At 49.6% G+C, this 23,895-nt stretch overlaps 2 protein-coding genes and 1 long non-coding RNA gene across 14 annotated transcripts in view; 2 read left to right on the top strand and 1 right to left on the bottom strand.

Annotated features, from left to right (window-relative positions):
* The window catches only part of CUL1 (cullin 1), a 63,802-nt gene extending 58,315 nt beyond the window's left edge, over positions 1-5,487 (top strand). For all 3 annotated transcript variants that reach the window (XM_087820963.1, XM_087820964.1, XM_087820962.1), the window contains exons 17-22: positions 507-599; positions 2,913-2,960; positions 3,027-3,109; positions 3,615-3,720; positions 4,131-4,244; positions 4,968-5,487. In XM_087820963.1, coding sequence (XP_087677089.1) covers positions 507-599; positions 2,913-2,960; positions 3,027-3,109; positions 3,615-3,720; positions 4,131-4,244; positions 4,968-5,048 — 525 coding nt within the window. In that variant the 3' untranslated portion in view covers positions 5,049-5,487. The remainder of the gene's footprint in view (positions 1-506; positions 600-2,912; positions 2,961-3,026; positions 3,110-3,614; positions 3,721-4,130; positions 4,245-4,967) is intronic.
* A 4,433-nt stretch (positions 5,488-9,920) lies between these two features.
* Positions 9,921-17,197, top strand: LOC107523771 (uncharacterized). Its single transcript, XR_001601890.2, has 3 exons — positions 9,921-10,646; positions 16,481-16,583; positions 16,954-17,197. It is a non-coding gene; the product is annotated as an uncharacterized LOC107523771 (long non-coding RNA).
* EZH2 (enhancer of zeste 2 polycomb repressive complex 2 subunit) overlaps positions 10,031-23,895 on the bottom strand; it is a 44,446-nt gene continuing 30,581 nt past the window's right edge. For 6 of the 10 annotated variants that reach the window (XM_016195460.2, XM_087820957.1, XM_087820958.1 and 3 more), the window contains exons 7-21: positions 22,997-23,099; positions 22,009-22,172; positions 19,456-19,547; positions 18,846-18,926; positions 17,893-18,130; positions 16,944-17,113; positions 16,453-16,547; positions 15,454-15,494; positions 14,977-15,102; positions 14,348-14,526; positions 12,515-12,610; positions 11,964-12,045; positions 11,267-11,347; positions 11,056-11,140; positions 10,031-10,347 (exon numbers count right to left, since the gene is read on the bottom strand). In XM_016195460.2, coding sequence (XP_016050946.1) covers positions 10,287-10,347; positions 11,056-11,140; positions 11,267-11,347; positions 11,964-12,045; positions 12,515-12,610; positions 14,348-14,526; positions 14,977-15,102; positions 15,454-15,494; positions 16,453-16,547; positions 16,944-17,113; positions 17,893-18,130; positions 18,846-18,926; positions 19,456-19,547; positions 22,009-22,172; positions 22,997-23,099 — 1,694 coding nt within the window. In that variant the 3' untranslated portion in view covers positions 10,031-10,286. The remainder of the gene's footprint in view (positions 10,348-11,055; positions 11,141-11,266; positions 11,348-11,963; positions 12,046-12,514; positions 12,611-14,347; positions 14,527-14,976; positions 15,103-15,453; positions 15,495-16,452; positions 16,548-16,943; positions 17,114-17,892; positions 18,131-18,845; positions 18,927-19,455; positions 19,548-22,008; positions 22,173-22,996; positions 23,100-23,895) is intronic. The other 4 variants (XM_087820961.1, XM_087820959.1, XM_087820960.1 and 1 more) reach the window with 1 other exon arrangement.

The following is a 23,895-nucleotide window of genomic DNA, read 5'->3' as shown; positions in this document are numbered from 1 at the left end:
CTCCCAGGGAGAAGAGCCTCGGGGCAGCCAATCGCTGCAGCGCTTCAGGCCGCAGAACCTGACACGTGGCTTTCGGAAAGATACTTTAGAGCACTGCGGTTGCTTAAACTACGTCAGACTTTACGCAGGAAAGGACTTAGATAAAAAATGCAAATACGATTCAGTATGTTTTATGTCAGTGATGTATCAAAAGGTAATTTCCCTTGGCTTTTGTGTAACAAACAAACTTGAAGATTGATGCCTAATGTTCCTGTGTATACCAGGGGGGGGTGTGTGTATGTGTGTGTGTAAATGAGTGTGGACACGTGTGTATTTACATGGACAAGACATTTTAGGAGAAAATTCACCATCATTCTAATGTTTGAGAAAGTGGGAAAGTCTCTCCGGAGCACGTTGCATTGAAGTGGAGTCGCACCTTTTGTCCTAAGTGCTTCAGACTTAGGCGCTGTGGTGTTCTTCACGAGTTTAAATTCGCCTCTCTCTCTTTCATGTGGGGGACCTCAAAGGCGTCGACATTCCAGATGGCGATCCTGCTTCAGTATAACACGGAGGACGCGTACGCGGTGCAGCAGCTGACGGACAGCACTCAGATCAAAATGGTACCCGCCCTCCCCGCCTCCCGGGCTTGTGGGCGCTGTGGGGAGGGCGTGCGAGAGGCCAGGAGGGTCTTTGATTTGAGAGAGATTTGCCTACAAATATGCTCTTATTCCAGGATTTTAATACGTTTTCTAGAAGTTTATTATTATTTTTTTAAATTTTCCTGAGTTTGAGCCAAACTGACTCAAAAAATAGGCTGGGGAGCAAGGTCTCAAATGCTTGGGAGACTTAACAGTTCTCCAGCCTCTTTTATGCTTTTGAAGTTAAGCAAGGGACAAGGTTGGAGAAAGCAGGTGGAGCCCGGCTGGTGTGGCTCAGTAGTTGCGCAGTGACCTATGAACCAGGAGGTCAAGGTTTGGTCCCCGTCAGGGCACATGCCTGGGTTGCAGGCTCGATCCCCAGCAGGGGGCGTGCGGGAGGCAGCCGATCAGTGACTCTCATCGTTGGTATTTCTCCCTCCTTCTCTCTGAAATCAGACTTTTTTTTTAAAGGTTTTTTAAAGCCACTGTCACACATACAGGCGCGCACACGAGAAAACACCTGCCTCTCGTTCCTTAGCTCGTCCTTCGCCTCCTGCCTGCTCAGCTTTATCGTCACTAAGCCAAACCTTCACTTCATTTTAATGCTGTTCTTCCTGCTAGTCTTTTAGTGAGAGAGGTTTCACGAAACATAAAACTGTGCGCATTTTAAAGTGTACCGTTGAGAAGTTTTTCACGGGGTTGTGCAGCCACCGCCGTCCCCACCAGTGTTGTCCCCCCAGAAAGAGACTCAGTCCCCTGAGCAGGCACGGCCCTCGCCCGGCCGACCCGCTGCTCTGCGCCTGGATTTCCGGGCTCTGACATGTCATGTACCTCGCGTCACGGCACCGGGGGCTCGTGTCCGCCTCTCGCTCCGCACCGCGTCCGTGTGGCGGCGTGTGCCGTGCCGCGTTCGCTCTCACGCCTGGGGTTTACTGCGTCGTATGGATGGGCCACGTTATGTCTGGCCGTTCATTTGTTGGACCAGTGGGTTGTTTCGATCTTTTGATTTTTACGAATAATACTGTGAACATTCACGTATAAGTTTTTGTTTGTACGTGGTTTCAGTTCTCTTGGGCGTGTCCTGGGCGGGGAGTTGCTGGGTCATAACTCAGGTTGACTCTTCCACGGAGCTGCCACTGTCCCTTAGCGGCCGCACCGGGCGCCTCCGCCTTCCCCGTCCTCGCCAGCGTTGTCATGCCCATTTTTATTTGGGTGATTTGCCTTTTTATTGTTGAGTTGCACAGTTTCTGTATGTGTGTGCTGTGAATAGACCCTTGTAAATACCTGGTTTACAGAGACTTCCTCCTGTCTGTGGGCTCTTTGTTCATTTTCTTTCACACACACAGTTCTAATTTCGATGAAGTCCACTTTGTGTTTCCTCTTGTTGCCTGTGTTTCTGGTGTCATGTCTAAGGAACCGTTCATTGCCTGATCCAAGGCCAGACCTTGTTCCTTTCCTCTTGATTGTGTCGCCGACCCTCACAAGTCACCTGACTCCAGAATAGGGCCCTTGTGCGTCTTGTGCCAGTGGACCAAGCCGGGTTCAGTAAGGCAGCCAGAGCCCTCGCTCTGCCGTCGGGGCCGAGGGGGAATGAGGGCGCCAGGAGAGCTGTGACAGAGGCGGGCGAGTTCAGGGCGGGATTTTGGAAAGGTGGAGCGTCCTCCAGCTTTCGGGGTACCTGTGCCCAGTTTCTGGTCTCCAGACATGTTTGGACCACACCCCAGCCATCTGTCGCACGTCTCTGCCCAGGCATGACTGTTGGCCTGTTAGCGACAGAAGTTTGTCCAGGGGCCGGCTGCCTGGGAAGGGTTTCGGGAGCCATCCTGGGTCCTTCCTGTGGGGACTGTCTCCTAGCTGTGAAGCTAAAGGGGGAATGAAGTGACTGGACATCCCCCCCCCCCCGTTCACGGGCGAGAAGACAGCCCCGGAGCCACCACGTGCTTAGAGCTCACCAAAGGCCAGTGGACAGCAGGTCGCCACCCGAGCCCGCCGTGTCGTGGGCAGAGCGCCCTCCCGGCCCGGCTGGGATGCTCTGGTGTTTCTTTCAGGGACCAGTGGCCGAGAGGAGCTTTTGGGCATAAGGTTCCTGTCAGGTTGACAAGGAGCCGGTTGTGCGTGGGCTGTGATACCGGGTGTAACCGCACCACCGGTTTCCATCGTCAGCAATGAGGCTAAAGGGGGCTGGCGTCACCGGGATGCAGTGGGCTCAGGGAGAAATGGCTTCTGGCATCACCTGCGGTTTTTATTGCAAACAAAATGCATTTTCTCCTTACTGACCCTGCTTTCTAATTACAGGACATTCTGGCCCAGGTCCTGCAGATTCTGTTGAAGTCGAAGTTGCTGGTATGTGCACGTCTGGTAGGCGGGGGGCCTTTTCCGAGACAGGCAGTGACGCCCGTTTCCCTCCAGGTCTTGGAGGACGAAGGTGCCAACGTGGACGAGGTGGAGCTGCGGCCCGACACCCTCATAAAGCTCTACCTTGGTTACAAAAAGTAAGGCGCCGCTCGGCGTGTTCCCGGACCGCCGCCTCGCCCGACCCCGAGCGGGCGCATTGGCGGCTGGGGCTGGGGCTGGGGCTGGGGCTGGGGCGCCACGTGGGCCGCACAGGCAGGGCTGGAGTTTGCTGCCATTGAGGATTCTGGGTGTTTCTCCACTTGACTCTGCTCTGGTTTTGGCTCTTGCATTTCACTTGGCAAATAAGGCTCTTTAAATAGCTCACTTAGAAGTTCGGACCTCTGTGCAAGGGTCCTGATTTTATTCCTCCTGACACGATTCGGGTGGAGCAGGCGAAGGGGCCGAGTTCCTGGTGCGCACGTGTCCGTGACCAGCGGCAGGACCGTGTTGGGTTAGAGGCCTGTTCACCGAGCTCGGGGTGGGCGCTGCCGAGGAGGCAGGGACGGCCCCTCTCGGCCCACCTGGGGAGCAGTTGGAAGCAGACAGGAACCTGTATTGTCTGCCTTTTCAAATAAGTGATTGTTTCCTTGATTTTCTCGACAGTAAAAAATTAAGGGTTAACATCAATGTGCCAATGAAAACCGAACAGAAGCAGGAACAGGAAACCACACACAAAAACATTGAGGAGGACCGCAAACTGCTGATCCAGGTGACGTGCGGGTGCGGGCACCTGGGTCGGCGGGCGTGTCCCTGCCGGGGAGGGCCTCCGTCCCGTTGGCTTGGCTGTGGCCTGTGGATAGCTTCGGGGTGATGACTGGTTCTGGGCGGGATCAGTGAAATAGCAAATGTGGGGAGTTCGGATTGGAAGGAAGGAGGCTGTTTAACTGAGGGGTTGGGCAGCTTCTGTGGCTTGAAGACTGAATTTTTCTCATTTTTTAAATGTTTTATGGTTATTAGAATTGCCCGTAAGCGCAAGTGTAGGTGGACAGATCTCCCTGCCTGCTCCCCTGCAGCGTGTGTGTCCTGTCGGGACCGGTCCTGATGCGTAGGCAGAGCTTTGGCGGCCCCCTTGCTCACCCTCGGTGTGGGCTAAGCTGTGCTTCCCTGTCCGTCCCGCAGGCGGCGATCGTGAGGATCATGAAGATGCGGAAGGTCCTGAAGCACCAGCAGCTGCTCGGGGAGGTGCTCACGCAGCTGTCCTCCCGGTTCAAGCCCCGGGTCCCAGTTATCAAGGTACAGGAGACGCCTGGCAGAGGCAGTTGGTTTATTATAGAAAAGATGGGACTGAGAGCAGGCGTTGGCTGTTTGCTGAAGGAGAAACTTGGTTCTTCGTGTGCGGTGGAGTCCTGTGAAAGAGATGGGCTTAATTTCCATTGAAATGTGGAGGGAGGTGCAGGCGCAAGCGCTCAGCTGGCCGGTCGTACCACCCACGCTCTAGAGTGGAGCCCACCGTCCGTGTCCGCGTCATGTTAGGGAGGCTGGTCTCTGGGGCGGCGTGTCGGTCGGGTGTGCATTTCTTGCTGTGTGGGGACCCCTGTGCGAGCAGAACAAGCTCCTGGTGGCTGCCGTTCATCTCATTCCTGGCTGGGTGGTTTAAAATAGAAACCACAGCAGTGCAGCGGGTGCGGCTGACGAGCGTCCCCAGCAGCCATGGGCTGCATTCGGAGGCAGCGCAGGGGCCAGCTTGTTCAGGGCACCCCACGACCCCCGTTCCCTGCTGGTGCAAAGGGCAGTGGTGGCCCTCCCGGCTCCTGCGGCGCCTGACCCGGGGCAGGGGCAGGGCTCCCAGGCTGGCGCTGAGGGGACTCCCTTTGGAGGGCCCCACGCTGGGGGCTGGGCTGTACGAGGCGACTGCTCCCGCTGAGCGCGCAGGCGGGGTGCGTGGTGAGGGCGCCTGTCTCTGTTCCGATAATAAATGTTTCCTTCACTGCTTCTTCCTTTTCAAATGACGCCCAGAAATGCATTGACATTCTGATCGAGAAAGAGTATTTGGAGCGAGTTGATGGGGAAAAGGACACCTACAGTTACTTGGCTTAACCCTCGTAGAGGGTCTGACTTGCCGCCGCGGCAGGCAGACGCTCCTGGCGGGCAGGATGACAACAGTTCCTGGCAGCCGCCTGCGCCACTGGCCTCCCTTCTGACCGAGACCAAGATCCCATCAGCCGGCCTCGGGTGTACATCAGAACTGCTCAGGATCGACACATTTCAAGTCTGTAAATATGGACACCGACGCCATTTAACCTAATTTAAGGACCGAGGGGTGAACCTCCATGCCGAGGGCTGCATGCTACCGCGTCTAGATCAATACATCGGCCACGTGCTGGCCGCCGGCCGCGCCGTCTCGGCCCGTGGAGTGGCGGCGGCACTTTGAGGAGTCTGAACGGACCCGCGTGTAATCTGCTCTGAAAACCATTTGTATAGTGTGTTTCATTTTTTAATGTGTGAAAATAAAGAAAATTAAAGGATTTCTGTAAAAGTTGCATTTGGTTTTGTTTTCAGTTTTACTAATTTCTACATGTAAATAAAATGTGATTAGCAGACGTATACTCCCAGCGTCTTCCTGTAGTCGAACAGGCTGCATTCTTTAGATCCTCCAGTTTTGAGCACCCTTGTAATTGTCTTTCAAACATGGGTGCTCATTTCTGTGGGTCCCTCCAGGGACGTGCATGTGGCACGAGATTCCGTGGCACGTTGCTTCCATCTGCCACCTGTAAGGACAAACAGGTTGATCCTCTGACCCCTGACCTGAGAAACCGGTGGGGAAACTGAGAAGAGGGAACTTGTCCCAGTGAGTCGAGGAGCTGGGAGTGACGTGGGTCGCTGGCTCCAGGCCAGTCTGGGGCCACCAAGCCAGTATCCTGGAGCTGTGATGGGGCCCAGTGGCTCATTCCAGTTCTAACCACTTGTTAGAATACAAGAAGCTACAGTTCAACGTGAACTCAGGCAGCTCCTGGGACAACTCCCAGCACGGGGGCCCGAGTCCCCTCCGTCCCTGACCGAGGAGCCCGGCAGCAGAATCAGAGACCGGCCTGCAGCTGTGGCTCTTCAGGCACCTGCTGGTAAGTTGGCATGTTCTCCACCGGGTGCCCCAGAGGAGACCGGCTCCCAGCACTGGGGCCTGGGTTCCAGCCTGCACGCCCCCATAACTCTTTGTTCTTTGTCCAGTTGCTGCCACAGTTGACTCGTCACGTCACTTCCTGACTGGGGGACAGAAAAGATGGAAGGTGGTAGCAAGACCTCCCGGACGGGCTCGGCTCTGAGGTTTGTCTTCCTCCTAAACCTCACAGGTTTCCTAACCGTGTGAGCCATGAACACTTACCGCAGACCGATGTGGAGTCGGTTGGAAACGCAGGAGGCGTAGCCGAAGGAATGCGCAGAAGTGAAGTTCGAGTTTCTTGGAACAACTTGGCACGTAGCAGGTTAGTTTGAAAAGCGAAAGGTTATAACAAGTAATACGAAGAAGACTAAGCACTTAGGTGATGGTTTCCACACTTAGTGTCTCTTTCAAACGATTCCCAGTGTATAAGCCAGGCACAAGCAGGATGACCGCCCAGGGGACACCCCCATCCCCCCATCCTGGAGGCCTTGCCTCACAGCAGTTCCTTCATCGGCCTCTGGGACAGACACACCCAGGAGCCACTTGCAGGACCTGTGTTGAGCCCCGTTGCTGGTGTGTCTTGAACCCTCCAGGGTTGGGAGGGCCCCAGGTGGGGACCTTGGCCAAGTCAGGATGCTCAGAACAGGAGGCAGGACCGCTGGGTAAGGAGGTGGTTACCCCACATCCTCAGGTTCCGTGCCTGTACCGGCCCCACGCTCGGTAAATGCTGGTTAACAGGCCAGGGGGCGGAGAGGGGAAGGGGCAACCGGGACCTCTCACCTGGTTCCCCAAACCATGTCCTCGCCTGACAAGGACCATCAAGGGCCTCCAAACACGCCAGAGACGAGCTCCCGTCCCGCTGAGCAGCCGGGAAACACTCGGGAATGCGCGTTCAGGGCAGCCCCTGGGGGACAGGCAGAGGCCCGGGGGCCGGAAAGCCCTCTGCCGACGGCAGCCGTGTGCCGGGCCGTCTGGCCAGTACTGCGGCCCGAGGGCACCACTTCCTCTCACCTACGGGCAGCCTTCCGCCCTGCCCTGCGAGGGTCGAGGTCCTGGCGGGGCTGCCTCAGACCCGCCTGCGTAGCCTGCGCTGCTGGCCCGTCCCTCGGACCCTGAAATGCAGGCTCCGTTGATACAGGAACAGGAAGCACCTGAAACTTAAAGTATTTTTACTGACAGCTCTTTAAGATGACCAACCTTGAAAAACTTGATTTTACCACACGCAGGTGAAGCCTCAGATGTGCTTCCCTGTTTGAACTGAATCCAGCTTCTGAGGATGACCTTTCAGGGACCGCAGTAACCTGGCTGACAGGTGGTCTCATTTCACACCCCTGGGTCCCCTTTCCAGTTCTCCAGTGGCCGACCAAGTGACAGCTTCGTCATCAAGGTGAGTGGATATGGAGGGGGGGTTTCAATCGGGGAGGAATAGGACACCTGTAATACTTTTAACAATTTTTTAAAAATGAAGTTTTTTAAACCCCCATATGGAGATGGGGTTCACCTGCGAAAAGTTGTTCATACTGATGCTGGACCCTAAGGGGTCGTCTGTGACGGGCGGTGGGGGAGCAGCGTGTGTCTCAGCTAATCGAGCAGGAGCCCAAAGCTCAGCCAACTGCCAGCAGAACGCTTAGGTCCTGGAAAAGTTCAGGAATTTGGACCCCTTCTTGATGACCCGTCTGCATGATACGACTCGTTGACTTTGGCAGGGCGGGGGCACAGGTGGCATCAGGACTCCGTCACTGGATGGATACAGGGAGGCAGAACGAACCAGACACTATTGACAAGCCGTTTCTGGGTAAGTGGTTGTAATTGGTATTTTAAAACAAAGTGCACTGACTTCACGGTGCAGAAGTTAGTGTGCGGGTGAGGCGCTGCCGAGACTTGGGGTCAGGACTGTTAGAGCTGTGGGTCATCTTCGTGAGGTTCCCTTTTGAAAAAGGGAGCGAGAGGAACATCGGTTTTTTGGTCCGCTTATTCGTTCATTGGTTGCTTGTGTGCCCCAACGCGGGATCGAACCCGCAACCCCAGCACACCCAGCCAGGGCTTCATAAGGTATGACCGTTAGAAAGCTTAGGGACCATAGGGGGCCACCTCCGGGCAGGTTGCCTTCCTCGTACAACTGTGTAACCTCCCTAAGCCGTTTGGGAACTTGGGAGACATCTGCACTCGGGGACACTTGTTACACCCCTACTTCCGCGTCCTCCGTGGGGACAGGCTACAGCGGCGCGCTGCGAGAACGTTTCAACACGCGACACCCGGCTAGTCGGGCGCTGGCCTCTTTTCCCTTAGATTGTCCAAAAAATAGCAACAGCCAACACAATAGCCATCCCATGTGACTGAATCAAATTATAACCCTTTTTTTGGTCAGATCGGCAGAAAATACGTTTTTGGCGTGCCACCAGCTTTTAGTAATCAGCTTGAGAGCCATGGGACGGAAGAGGTCGAGAACTGCTGATCCGCAGCGGTGAGGGGTGGAAAGCGCTCGTTACTCAGCTCCTCCGGATCTGTCTTTGGTAACCGGGTATTTGAATAACCTGTTTCCGTGGCTCCTCTCCCATAAAGTCTGAAGGTGACCAGCTCTGATGCAGACCGACCGTCGTGTGGGACTTGGTGACCGGGGCCGCGTTCACCAAGAGGCACTTCCAGTAGGTGCCAGCAGCTCGCTGTGCGTGAAGCTGCTGCGCGCCACCTTCAGTCTGCCTTCGCGTCTGTGGTGCACGCAGTGAGCACCTCCCTGGACTCCAGGATCCACCACCCAGCTGTTTGCTCCTGGGGACGGGTTAGGCGCCGAGAGCAGTGGGAGAGCGGTGACTGCAGGGAGCGCCACGTCGGGGGTCCTGAGCAGGCCGCATGTGTGAACAAATGAGCAGCGCTCCCGAGGCAGAGCAGGCCCAGGAGTTCTCCTAGGTGCCTCTGTGAGCAACAGCCAACTGTGTCACCCTCCTGGGTGGAGAGTGGGATAGTCAGTGGTTCGAAACTGAGCAGGGCAGAGCAGAACCTTCTGGTAACCGGCAGGAGACCGGTGTGTGAGGCCAGATCTTTTCGCTGCCAAAGCTAAATGGCAAATTAACTTTTAGGACTCGTGCTGCTAGGGTTCATGCATCGAGGCAACAGAAACCCGAGTCTTGTCTGTGTTTGCATAACTGGAAAAGGTGTTTTATTTTTTAAATATATCTTTATTGATTTCAGAGAGAGGAAAGGAGAGGGGGAGAGAATCACTGATCAAGCCCGCAACCCGGGCATGTGCCCTGACCGGGAATCGAACCCCGATCACCTGGATCCTACCTAGGTCGACGCTCAACCGCTGAGCCATGCCCAGCCAGGCAAGGTGAGTTTTAAATTGATTTTATCTAACTCTGGAAAATGCATTTTTATACACAGGCTGTATTGGTCAGTGTATCCGGGGAGGGTGCTGGAATGTGTCACTCTGCCTGAGAGGTTTCCTTGGAAACCAGTTTGGTTATAGCATCACCTTTCATGGGTAGGTAGGAATCTCCGCCACACTGCTGTGTCTCTGAAGGACTGGGTCCAGACTAAAGGAACTTAGAGCAAGACAGGTTGAACCTGTCACCTCATGTGTGGAGAACACAGCTTACAGGTAACTCTCCAGGCCACCCGGCTGGGACGTGCTCGCCCCACCTCTCCTCCCAGTTTCAGGATGCAGATAGTGTCATGTCATTTCATCTTACGTGGATAATGAAGTGACACAGTAATATTTACATGTGTGGGGGGTGGACAAAGTAGGTTTATATAGTTGTAACAATGATGATGCGGGAATACGCTTTTCCGTGCTCAACTGTAAACCTACCTTAGCCCACCTCTGTCTAATACGTAAGCCCTACTAGGCAAGACCAGAGGTGCTGAATGTGAGTCTCCTTTTCAAAATCAGCTGACGCTCCATGATGGATGCCAACAGCAGGGAGAAGTTCAAGTATTCTTTATTCAAAGTTGAAAAATGTACCATACTGCATTATTGCAAAAACACTGGTACAAAACACTTTGCAGCTGGTGAGAAGGCATAAAAAGTTGACTTTTAAACTCATTACTATAAATTATTCTTACAGTACTTTGCAAATTCAGGATTTCAACCATTTTCTTTTTCTAAATTGCCCACAGTACTCGAGGTTCCTGAAGCTAAGGCAGCTGTTCCGGAGGAGGAGGGGAGGAGGTAGCAGACGTCAAGGGATCTCCATCTCTCGCTCGATGCCCACGTACTTCAGGGCGTCGGCCTGGCTGTATCTGAAACGGCAGGAGACAGGCATGACCGAGGCCCACCGAGGGGACAGCGAACACGACCACCCACTTACTTCAGTGGGTGCAGAGAAAGGCACACACATCCAGTGACACACTGCTGCGCCTCATTCAGAAGAGGGGGCCACCGCGTCTTCCCGCGCTGTCACACCTGCTTTGGATCGTACCTTCAAAGTGACAACACACGGGCCCTAGTTTATGACAGCTCAGTACTCAAGACAGAGCTTCTGAATGGGGTGTACAGTCAGCCACAGTATTGAACTACACAGTCCTCTGACTGCATGTAGGTAAGTGTTCAATGGCTTGTGAGTTTATCCCACAGGGCCTGACAGTGTAACCACCACCAGGGGCCCCGTGTCCTCAGCTTCCTGACAGTGACAGGGTGACCAGGTAGGATATGGGCCAACAGTCCTCTACACTGAACAGTTTAAGACAAGCAGAGCACGCCCTTGAGGAAGGCATGCGCCGCAGCACTGACTGCAGCAGGGTGAAAAAATGGGGCTTCCTGCATTCTTTTTATTCAGTTTTTAAAATACCAGTGCTTGTATAATGGAAACCATACCCCAACTCCCCGCCAAGGCAAAGAATGACCCCAGACCCTTCAACAACACAAGACCCAGCAAAGAGCAGAAAGACAGCCTCTGTCCCGAGTCCAGAAAAGCCCTCAGGTCACACCAGAAACGCACTGTTACCAACCTGTAATCAAAAAACAGCTCTTCGCCGGTTTGGATGGCTCTCTTCGCAAAGATCCCTATCCTGTGGTCGCCGTTCACCATCATGACTACAGAGAGACAGGCAGTGTCAGCAACAGAAGGGACTTGGTTACAGTAAGTCTTCCCAGGGCTGCACATCACTACCGTGGGGGGGCCGTCGTCAGACTGGGAATCCTGACTCCAGAAGCACTTACCTTTTGCATAGCAGTTTGGATTGACCGAATGATTTGCAAAACGAATTTTGTTACCCTTGCGGGTAGCATCCACCACAAAATCTAAGGAAAAAAATAAGCACAATGCAGTGAACAGTTTTTTAGATAAAGACTATGCTTCTGGAACTACAACTGGTTCTAGTTCAGGGGTTGCTTTCAAAAGCAAGTAAATCATTCAGCTGACTTCATTTGCAAGAAAACACTATTCTAAATAAAATTGCTAGTTCAGGATAGTTGTCTCTCAAATGCTGTTACCTAACTGCAAATATATGTATGCATTACTAAGCAAAACACTGCAAAAAATGGAATCTAAAGTTTTCCCAACGTCAAGAATAAGCATTTTGTATCTAAAATTAATCTTTATCCATCCTCGCTTCAGCCAAGGGCTATTGGAACATCTTAGGTACTAAGCACCTGCTTTTCATCACAGGCCCCCACGACAGGACTCCAGCCCCCTGTGGGAAAGCAGCATCCATCCGGGAAGTGCTAGAGAAGCTGCTGATTCGAGACCCCAGGATGTCCCACAGCCAGCGTCTACCGTGGCTCAGGTGGCCCAGACCACTTTCCTTGAACATGACCCGCTCTGCCACTGAGGTGCATGAGAAACATCAGCTCAGAATATGAATGAAGGGGCCCCAGGAGCGACCCAGAAACAGGGTGCCCTGACTCCTGAACATACCATTATTCAAATTGAAGAGAAAGCTGCACATGTATTTATCATACACTTTGCCTCTTCTGTCGGCTTCATCTTGAGAAATTATCTAAGAAGATGGACAGGGGATGAGACGGTGTTGGATCAGGTGACCAAACCACACACAAGCTCATCACGGGAATCAATGGGCTTTAAGGACTTAGACTCAGAACTATTTCCACAAAGTAATTACGCTTGGAGACAGTGATTAACAATTGTTTTTTACTTAATGAAAAACTGACCCCCAAGCTGAAGCTAGCCCCACTTCTAGGCCCTCATGAAGGAGGCTGTGGATTAAAAGGACAGACTCTTCCATCGCAAGCCTCTTGTTCCCAGCCCCCCTGGTCTCCAGAAAGAAGCTAATAAATGTGACTGAAGCAGTCCAGTTACCAAGCAAAGCAAACCCACAAGCTAAGTCCAAGCCAAAATAGGCATTTTGTATTAATTCATTTCTAACCAGACCCACTGGACATGCCCAGTGATAATCCATCCGAAACAAAGTTGCTACATACCAGAAAGCTGGACTGCTCTGGCCTTACCTCTCCACAGTATTCCGAGATGAATTCATTTTTCTGGACAGGATCTTTGATGAAAATCCCCCAGCCAGCCACATCAGACGGTGCCAGCAATAAATGCTAAAGAACAAAGCAGTCAATCAAAGGAGAGCAAAGCGGGCTGCTGACAAGTGGACCACAGGGTGAACCGCTGCAAATCCTTAGGCCTACTCTGAAGAGCCTGTATTGAGAGGTAACTTCCCCACTTTTGCCAAAGGGGCTAACAAACTGCAAGGATAATGCTTTGGGTTTTATGTAAATAAGGTACAGAAACCTACCTCCAGAAAAAAATCAACTAACCATCCTTCAACAAGGTACCCACAGCAGTCGCCCTTGGACTTCCTGAATGACCCTTCAACGTGCACTTCATTCAAGGGCACCAAATCCCCCTCCCCACAGTGGCCTCTACCATCAGCTTCTCCACTTCCCATTCGGGACTCCTGGCTCCTTTATTCCTATGGCACCAAAGCTCAGCTATTCCACAGCAGCTCCTCACAACAGCACGGAGAACTGCCAGGAGGTGGTGTCACCATCTCAGCCCAGCATTCTGTTCTCAGCAGATGCCAAGATGACCCACACAGCCAATTCTCGTTAGAGTATGTCTGGGGACGAATCCCTCCCTTTCCACTGTGGTTCATTATTACCTTTCATCCCAGATTTCCTTGTGTCCTTTAAAAAGGCCCCTGGTCACCCAAGTTCCCAATCTACTATTCTAATCCAGCCTAGGCCCACTTGTCGGGAATTTCCCAAATACCACCCTGATCAGAAACTAAATTAGCTAAATAACATTGTTAAGCAAATGAAACCCAGTTGGTAAGAAAGTATCTACAGTTTGTCTTCAGAGTTAACAGAAGGTGTGTCACCATGAACAGCACTGCCCACTTTCTGAGCAAACTGAAGTTTATCGGGGGAGGGGGGGGGGATTTTTAGGGCCCATCATGGGGTGCTATGGGAAACTAGAGCATCACCGTGACAGAATGACCTCAATAGACATAAACTACCCAGAGAAAAACTGTCTAAACACTTTAAACCATCAGAGTAAAATAAACCACTGCCAGAAACACAACTCCTGGTAGGAGGGGGCAGGGCAGGGCAGTAGTGTGGCCTCCATCACGTGACCCAAGGTGGAGGTCACAGCGGAGCCTGGGGTTCCTGCTCCTTTCAAGTCCTTGAACTCTGTTTCCCAAGCTAGAAAATGGGGTTCATGAGGACTAATGAGTAATGCACAGGGCACTTAGCCCAGTGCCTGCTATATGTGAAATGATAAATGCCAGCTATTGTAATAAAAAGAAACACACCATCTACTCTAAAAAAATAAGACACTGACCTTTCCCAGCATATGTTGTTAATTTCCTTTCTCACTCATGAAGGTCATGGTTGCTACAATTAAAAATCTCCTGTATGCAACTCCCAGTTATGTAAGTCCTGGCTGTGAGGTTTTCAAGGTTATTAAAAGAATGAAGTCTGCAAAAACTACTGTGGGGAATTTCATTCCTTGCTCTGCACAAAAGGAAAATGGCTACTATTTGAAAGAATGGGTCTCTATACTCAGAACTAGTCATTTACAAATGGTGTTCCTATTAACAAAACTTAAAAAGAAATTCACATCATCTGCTAACCTAGAAAACCACCTCTTACTCCAAACCTGATGCTGTAACAGCTGTTTCCTCAATACAGAGGAGCAGGTGCCCAAGGAGACACCCAGGGTCTCCCATCAGCTGCACCTTCATTCAGCGGTCACTTTTTGTCCACAGTTAACGGAGACTGCTGGCCCGGCCCTGCCGTGTCGTGTCCCATGTCCCCTACCCCAGACCGCACCTTCTTGGAGCCCCGCTGGATGCTGCAGTTCTTGCAGGACACGTTCTTGCTGTCCCAGTGGTCAGCAGCTCCGCACGTCAGACACAGGTCAGGGTCGCACTCGCGGACGGCCAGGTAGCAGGGGCACTGCTTGGTGTTGCACTGCGCTTTGCAGCGGCATCCGGGAAAGCGGTTCTGACCTGTAGAGATAGTCACCATCATGTGGACTCATGGGAGTCTCAAGGCGGCCCCCCTTCCCACTACACAGATGAGAGACTTATGCATATCCGAGCTTCCTGTCCATTTCATTCAATAATTAGAATCACCACCCTTATGACAAGTTCATTTATTCTGAAGACTGAACCCACCCAACTGGCAGTTTCTGGTACCCAGAAAGTATCTGGGTAGCTATTTCTAGATTCCCCTTACGTTCTGTGCCAATGTTACTATGACTTAATTTAAACTACCAAAAAAGACAGCTCCTCTCATCCCAATTTGCCTACCCTGCCCGCGTTCCATGCACTGGCCAGGACACGCTGGACAGACAAAGGCTCCACCAGAGCCGCCTTGTTGTGTCGACTTCTGTTGCTATTTCAGAGGATGACCAAAGGCCCACTTAATTCTCATGCATCAAAGCAACAAATACTTACACTCTGAACTACACTGACAAAACTTTTCACAAAAATTCTGGGCTATCACACAAGGGCACGAACTGTCACAAGGCTGCCGAGGATGGTCACAGGGCTGGTAGTTGTAAACATGGTTGGAGGAGCCGTCTGCATCAGGACAACAGCGTGCAGGTCAATCAGGGGGGATGATTGTACACAAGGAACAAGAACACATTCTCCCCGTCACCTGACACATTCTGAAAGCACCCCCAGCCCCAAGCACTTGTCGCCCCCCATCACAGGTCCCCAGGGTGCTGCTCCTTTACCCACCGGTGACGCACCCTCACTGCACAAAAGGACTGACTGGCAATATAATCAACAGGCATCCTCCATTTAAATTGGCTTAATGCACAGAAGTCAATTATATCAAAATACCCTAAACTCTAGCCCAGTTACTACTGTAAAACAAATGACAAGCAGGCGTTTTTAAGTTAATGAGGCCGAATGGAAGATGCAGACCTTTTTTCAGCTGTATCTTTCTGCAGTGTGCAGCCCACAACCTGCAAGACACAAAGAGGAAAACGGTCTTCTCGGGCAGCAAGGGAGAATGGTCAGCACAGATCCCCGGGAAGCTCCTTGAATGGGTCCATCTGAGCCATGAACAGCAGTGCCTTAAACCCGAGTAACCGGAAGGAGAGTCAAACAGGACCCAAACCATGACCGCGGGCCCTGTTGTGTACTGAGAAGCCCTTTGCAAGGTCACCTCGACAGGTTCATTCTGATGTGGATAATACTGGTACATCTTAATCACTCAGTTGAGCTCCATGATCAGAAATAACCAAAAAATTCAGAAGTATCTACTAAAGTCTAAGTTCTGTGGGAAAACATCTAAGCTCATCTAAGTTCTAAATTAAAGAAATGGAAGAGCCTGTACACGTTTTGAAGTGTAATCTAGATGCTCCCCTACCCAACACCCAGCTCTGCTTCTCTGAAAAAATGGGGAGAAGGGATTAGAGCTAACAGCCAGCCACCATCTTTTGGCCCTGTACTTACAGGTCAAGCCACCTCCCACTCACCGCCACAGGTCTTGGGGAAAAGGAACAGTCAGAGGGCCTTAGATACTCTATCAACACACCACCACACACCTGGACGATTCCGGCTCCTCAAGTAAAAACCAGCTCAGAGCTCCCATCACACTCTAAGATTCGAGCTCAGGAAACATCTTAGAACAAATTAATTGTTCGTGTAGCCTTTACTGCAGGAGCTACTAGGTCTGTCTCAACCAAATGCAGCAAAGTGAGCGTAATTTTCACGACTCTTACACACCAAATCCACTGGCGCTGCTGTATCCTCACAGAACACCCACAGCTGCTTGTGGAAATAAGACTCCACAAGTCTGCGAAGCAGCTTAAGTTTTTTTCCTTTAATAGACCGAGGGGAGGCCGCCACCGCCCACCCTTTGACACCCCTGGCCGGCAGCATACCGGTGGCACCTCAGACACACCACAGGCAACTTACCGGTGTTTCCTCTTCTTCTTCCTTGGAGGGGTGTCAACATCCTCGGCGGGAACTGGAGCTATGATACTGGACTCTTTGACCCGAAACTCATACACCTGACAAGAGGCAGTCACAGCCATGAGGACACTGAGGTAACTGCACTTACAGTACTACACTGATTCATACCAGAGACACTCTCTTCTGTGCTGCTAAGGTGCTGGGGACAAGAGAGAGCAAAGCAGACCTGGCCCAAGCCTCACAGAGGGACAGCAGCTGCAGTTATGTTCTGGTAAGAGTCCCAAGGTTCAATCTAAATTCTCACTGGCTTTTTAAGTCCACTGTCACCTAACCTGAAATATCTAAAATCAGAATAATTTTCTCAGTTCCCTCGGCGGGAAAAAAGAAATGTACTTTTCAGAAGAGTACAATAACTGAGACTGTTACAGTACTTACATCTGGTCAAGGACTATATATTCCCCCCTCTCTGAAGGTCTATTACTCAATGTGCTTACCTGTCTACAGGTTTTGGTCCCGATTAACCTGGCAATGGCGCAGAAGTTGTCGTAGTAGGTGCCGATGAGGACCCGGAACATGGAGGCCTCAGCTCCGCTCCACTCCACATTCTCAGGGGGCTCACTGTTCGGCTTCATCTTTATTGGGGTTTGACACCGAGAATTCGCTTCTACAAACCAAAGTTAAGCACTGGTCAGGAAATGACAACTGCAGAACAGTGCATCAAGAAGTAAAACTCACCCAGCCAGCATGGCTCAGCAGTTGAGCATTGACCTATGAATGACCTATGACGATTGACCTATGGTTCGATTCGTGGTCAGGGCACATGCCCAGGTTGCAGGCAGCTGATGTTCCGCTCCCCATCAACGTTTCTCTCCCTATATCCCTCCCCTTCCCCTCTCTCAGGAAAACAATTTAAAAAACCTTTTAAAAAAGAAAAAAGTTCCTACCCCTGACACTTTGTGACCTCTTATCTTTTAAAAAAAAAAAAAAAAAGGCAGGAAGTGAATCAAGTCTGAGAACAAACAGGCTAGAAAGTGTCCCTAAGCTTTTTCCCCACAGAATCAGACGCCTGGCTCCCTCAACGACGACAGCAAATGGGGCTGTTGTGCTGTTCTGCATGGTCAGGTCACAGGACAGGACACCTAAAACCCAGTTAGGAAAATAACCAGAATGACCCCAGAACATCAAGTACGCTGCGCTGAGTAACGTGAAGCCCACTGCCCTGTCTGGGAAAGACGGAGGGAACATCGCACCGGGAGACAGAGCCCTCGAACCTGTGACCAGACAACAAGCGGCCAGGGTGAGGGCAGCAGCAAGAGCTCGGCCACGCGGCTTGAGCGCGCGCCCTGGTCTGGGATTAAAACGAACCAACTAGGAGCGCTTCACACCGCCTGCCCTGCGGGCGTGGAGCTGGCCAGAGCCCGGGGGCCGGGGCGGCCGGCCTACCGGAGGAGCTGGAGGTTTCATCCTTCTTCTCCTCCTCCTCCTTGTCGTTGCTCTCCCCTCCCGTTTCCGTGCCGGCTTCCCTGTCGCTGTCCGTGTCTTTGGACTCCAGCACGTTGATGGTGGGGGTGCTGGGCCTGCTGTTGTTGGGAAGCCTCCCTCGTCTGCGGCCTCCGGGGCGTTTGGGGGGCGTCTTGATCCGCTCGGCAGTGAGGGCGGCAGCAAACTCCTTAGCTCCCTCCTATGAAGGGAAACAGGGAGACGTCAAGGTCAAGTTCTACAGCTCATTTTGCTGGAGGAGAAAAGAAAGGCTGCATAAGTGAGGGAGTGAGGAAATTTAACACAATATTCATCTGCATCTCTAAGCACACGTTCTCTGCGGGCTTTCGGACATGGGCTCTACATATTGCTAGAGTGGTAAGAAATCAAGCAAGACAGTTCTGTATTTGTGAAATACATTAACTGCTAAGTTAAAAGCAGAATATACTGTGTGTGTGTGTGTATTTTTTCCCTTTAAAAAAGTAAGTTTTTATGGGGAGGATCATGTCAACATGCACCTGGAGTTAAGCGCTCCCATCCCGGGGTCTCTTGGGCAGCACGTGCCTCTACAGGGTCGTGTTGAAAGTGCAGGAGGGGAATACAAAGCATAGGGACAAAGCTTTGTCACTTCCTGCCTTACTAGTAAAACATCCCGCTTTTTCCTGTGAGGGATGCACAGCCCCAGTAGGACAGGACAGGAGCTGAGACAACATCCAGTCTCAGAAAGTATAAAACGGTGAAAGCATGGATTACAGAGACCAGAGAGACATCTCAGACGAGCCCAATGAAATTCTGCCTTGTAAAGAATATATAAAATAGTGTCTCATTTTCAGTGGCAATAGAAGGGAGATGTTTGAGGACAGCCAACAGTTTTATACTTCATTCTACAAAAACCAAATTGCTTAAAAATAGGATACCTTCTGCAGGTGCCATTCAATGAATCTTCTGTCCAAAATCCAACAGGCAATATATACCCACTTAGTCCTAGGTAGGAGTGGCTTGGTTCAAAGAGGGGAAATGGTAAAAATAAGATAGTACCCGTAAAAAAAACAACTTTTCTACCTATTTTCCTAAACCTTTACTTTTTCTCCATCACTTATTTAAAAAAAAAAAAAAATCTGTGGGCCCTATAATACAGTTTAACAACCGGGGTCTAAAACTCAAAGGCAGGCCATGGCTCTGAGAAAGGCTCAGGACCACCGTGTGTGATTCCCAAGTTTCTGGGGTTCGGTGGGCTACCTGCACTGCACATGCTCGCAAACTCTGTGGGAGATGTAATGCTAGAGTCCTTGATCCTAAAGACCTTGAACTGTTGCTGAAGAGATTAACACAGATACATGAAGACTAATACAAGATCAATGAAGGACTAGAGTGTGCAGTAATGAGAGCTACGAGACACATGGGTGAGAACCTATGCCTGCCCTGTGGCCAGGAGCACGGGAGCCAGCTCATGCTGACTGCACACACCTCGCCCAGTTCTGAACCAGCACTCCTCAGCGCCCTCGGGACCACACGCACTCTGCTTACCAAGTGCTGGTAACACTGTGGTCCACACGGCTTGTTGTCCAGAGCCGTTTCTGTGTTCTTCCGCTTATAAGTGTTGGGTGTTGCATGAAAAGCTGCAAAATAAAGATAAAATATCCAAATAAAGCTATAAAATATTTATGCCTTCATTTCCCCAGTTTCAATGGGAAAAGTCAGTATGTTCCAGTCTCGCCAATACGTGCTTCACATCCCACAACTTTCCTGCCACTCGACTCCCACAGGGCACGAACACTGCATTCTGGAATGATTAGTGGTTTCTTATTTTCCTCCTCATAAGTATAACTGAGGCACATAAACTCTGAACTTTGATCGTAAACATTTGAGTCTCTAATATCTCACAGAAACGACGGACTCATCCTCTACAATGAAATGAGATTTCCTATTTTTACCAAAAGAATTCTGACATCTACAATTTCCTGGTTTCCAAAGAAGTCAGCAGTCGGTCTGTCCCACGGGGGAGCAGAATGGATACCGCTGTTAAAAACTAATTTTTAAGTATAAAGACAGCCTCAAAACACTCAAGTGCATTTTCTTTGAATTATACACAACTCAAGGATCTAGTGAGAGCCAGGAGCCAGCACCTTTCCACAGGAAAATACCACCTTTTGCTGTAACTCAAATGCTGCCCTTTAGAGGACAGGGTCAGTAAATTACAGTGCGTCCCACAGCAGAAGCCCATGCAGCTGCCAGACAGAACAACACGACGGTAAGTCAAAAAGCAACAAAGCCTGGATAACGTGGCACCACTTGAATAGGATTAGAGGGGGCTTTTTATAATTTACCATATATATATATTCCCATTGTGCAGACACAAAACAAAATGAAAGCACAAAATGCTGTATGTAACATATGTTTAGTAATTTACCTAATGGTTTGTTTTACCTAAGAAAAGTACATAGTGTGAAACACTTTATCCAAGTTATGCCCATAGAATTCGTGGAGGCTACACGAGCAGCCTGACTGTGTAAGGAGAGGTGGGCACAGAGCCTGCTGGACATGCCACCCCCGCCCGCTCCCAAGCACTAGCCAACTTCATTAGAGTGAAACTGGTCTCTCTTCTCCCCAGCTTGAAAAATGAGATAATTAACAAGTTCAAGGTTCATCAAAATCACTCAAATCTGATCACAAAATAACTCTTGTAATAACATTTAAAAGCAGCATCCTGCTTCTTTGATTCATCTGTACAACAAAAAAGGTACACGAAATGCTACATCTATAACCAACAAACTGGGGGGACAATTTCACTCCTTTTTTTGGTACACTGACATGTGAATGCAATTTACAATATTCTTAATAAGAATTGGACACATTCTATAAAACGACCATGTGTAAAGGGGAATTGAATGCAATTCAAAACAACTATGTCAAGGGCTGTGTGAAGACAACACTGGGAAGCCAAAATAAGGTAAGTATTTGAGAATCACCCGACAGCCATAAAGTATTAAAACTACTAAACCATCAATTTAAACTAGACAGGAGTGTGGATAACAGCAAGGAGATGGGAGACATAATAATAATTCTAAAAACCTACTTAAAGTTTTTCTAACTTAATTAAACCACTAAAACTTCACAACAGAAATACCATTTCCAGACCAAGACGCACATCTCACCACAGATCAGGAGCTGTGCAGATGAAGTGCACAGACAGCAAAACTCAATTGGGTGCAAGAACTAAGGGCGTGGGCAGGCTAACTCACACTGAGCACGACTGGAAAATGAGGGGAAAGCTCTGTGAAAGGTGGGCTCAAGGACTGAAGAAGACAAGGCGACGTGGGGCCCTTTAGTGCAGGGGGACGACTTTACACAGGCGCAGAGCCCCTGCCGTGCTGCCACGCCACTGACACCACACTAAAACGTAATATGGAAAAGGCTCATCGATACCAAGTAAACCCTGCTTAGGATACTGGAAGGTATGAAATATATTTTCGAAATAAGTTCCTCAAAAGTAGTTGGTACTTTTTAAACTGTGCTTAAAGAAGTTCCAGTTACCTGGACAATTTACCAAGAAACCTCATTCCCCAGCAATGGCAAAAAATTAAGTACTATTGTGTGTGCCGTACTTCAATTTCATTAGGAACATTTTATGCTTTACTGTATTCAAATGCAGCTATTTCCAAAAGGACTAAAAAAAGAAAAACAATTTAACACTAGACAAGTAAGAATATCTTGAACAATTTTGTTAAAGAAACTGGCTACATCCATATCACAGCATTGCCCTGGGTTATCACTAATTCACAATAATAGTTTATTATGAAACAACTGCTCCATTAGCACTTATGGAAAACATCAGTGACATGTATCCCAGGTTAGTGGGGGGGAGACAGCAGTCCAAATCAAACACGGGCAAAAGATTTGCAGCAACACTCAGGCAACAAATTAAAAAATAACAAGAAACTGATCCTAACATTTTCAATCTTAACTGAACGATTAAATGATAAATTCTAGTTTTAATACACGACAACAATTTCCAAGTTGCTCTAAGATATAATTCCACAGCAAAGACAGAAATTGAAAGCGTACAGTAACTGCACTTACGGTGTAGGAAACAGTCGTACTTGAAACATCGCCTACAGAAGAGTGTGTGAAATGAATGCAGGCTCTGCTCCCTCTGAACAGATTTAGCATTTGGTCCATCTATGTTCGGGGTACACTCAGGAGGAAGTGCCCCTGGGAGCTGCTGCTCAGTGAGTTCTTTATATCTGAAGTGAACCAAGAGAAATGTAAGTCAATGAGAAACAAAAGTTATTGTTTTAAAAATAAAGTTTCTAGCCCAGCCAGTATGCCTCAGCAGTTGAGCATCGACCTAGGATCCAGGAGATTGAGGTTCGATTCCCGGTCAGGGCACATCCCAGGATTGCAGGCTCGATCCCCAGTAGGGGGTGTGCAGGAGGCAGATGACCAATGACTCTCATCACTGATGTTTCTATCTCTCTCTCCCTCTCCCTTCCTCTCTCTGAAATCAATAAAGATTTAAAAAAAAAATTCAATTCATGTCCTGGCCAGTGTTCTCAGTGGTTAGAGCATCGGCCAGAGGACTGAAGGGTCCCAGGTTGGATTCCGGCCAAGGGCACGTACCTTGGTTGCAGGCTTGATCCCCGACCCCAGTCAGGGCATGTGCAGGAGGCAACCAATTTCTCTCTCTCTTCCCCTCTTCTCTTCTACTCTCTCTGAAAAGCAATGGAACAAATATCCTCTGGAAAGGGTTACAAATAATTTTTTTTTTTAAAAAGAATCAAATTCATGAAAAAATGTTAACATTAAACATCAACTGCACTAAAATTCCTACAAGTGTCCAGAGAAATTCTCTACATGTAGTATTGCAAAGTATGCGTGTGCCTGTTCTATCATCGTCAAGTTTTTGTAGAAAAGAGCACCACAAGTAAATGTTTCACTTCAAGTATCTTGGCAAACATGTGACAAATGACACAAGTGGCTCATCAGCTACATTAGTTCCATTCCAATAAACCAAATGGCAAGAGACATCCCACTCAAGGTAAGGCTGCCTCAAAAGAATAAATCTTACTTTTCCTTTAATTCTTCTGCTGTGCCCTTATCTGGAAACATTGAGGAAATGGCTTCAAAAATTTTGTCAGAAGGAAATTTCCGAGGAGGGCGGCTTTCTTTATCTAAACAGGGAATATGAAAGAACAGAAAAAATGAAAGTAAGTAAGTTTTCAATCTTTCATTTTCTCCACACAACTATATGCAACAAAAGCTCATCTTCTAAGAAATTATCAACTTTGTGTTACACTTACTACCAATATATCTTACAGGTATTTGGCATGATAGTAGTAGGTCAGATAAACAAAAACTTCAAAATCCAATATGCAAAGTTTTAGGCAGACTGGGAGGCAGAAACATAGGTTCTAACCCTGGCTCTGCTACTAACTGGTTTTGTGACGTTGGCTGGTTACTGACCGACTTGGGTCTGGGTGATCTGTAAATGAAGGCACTGAACTACACGATCACTAAGGTGCCCATCATAAAAATTTTATGCTTCTTTGAGATTGCAGTTTTCCCCAAATCCTTCTGTTACCTTAATAATGAGCTTTGCCAAGTCTCCACAAGCTCCCGGCTCTGACTGAGGACCCCGTTTCTCTGGTGTAGGGCTTAAGGGCATGGGCTCTCGAGAATTCGGAGCTGGTTACCATTACAGTGCTCTGGGTTGTTTCTTCCCAACAGTGTGAACTTAAATAAGTTACTTCGCTGCACTAAACCTCCTATCTCCTCAGAGCATGAAACAGACCTGCCTGTGAGGCATCATGAGGGTTAGGTAGCTGGTGTGTATAAAGGGATCAGCACACTACTTGTCCATAGCAATGATCAACGTTACCTAATGATGATTACGACTGCCCAGTGAAACCCAAAACCACAATAAACTCTTTTGCTAGCCAAAGGACATAAAAACATCCAAGTGCAGAA

Source organism: Miniopterus natalensis, chromosome 10 (genome assembly GCF_054644295.1).
Source record: "Miniopterus natalensis isolate mMinNat1 chromosome 10, mMinNat1.hap1, whole genome shotgun sequence".
NCBI classification, from domain to species: domain Eukaryota; kingdom Metazoa; phylum Chordata; class Mammalia; order Chiroptera; family Miniopteridae; genus Miniopterus; species Miniopterus natalensis.
Note: the sequence above shows the minus strand (reverse complement) of the source record. Positions and strands in the feature narration are given on the sequence as shown.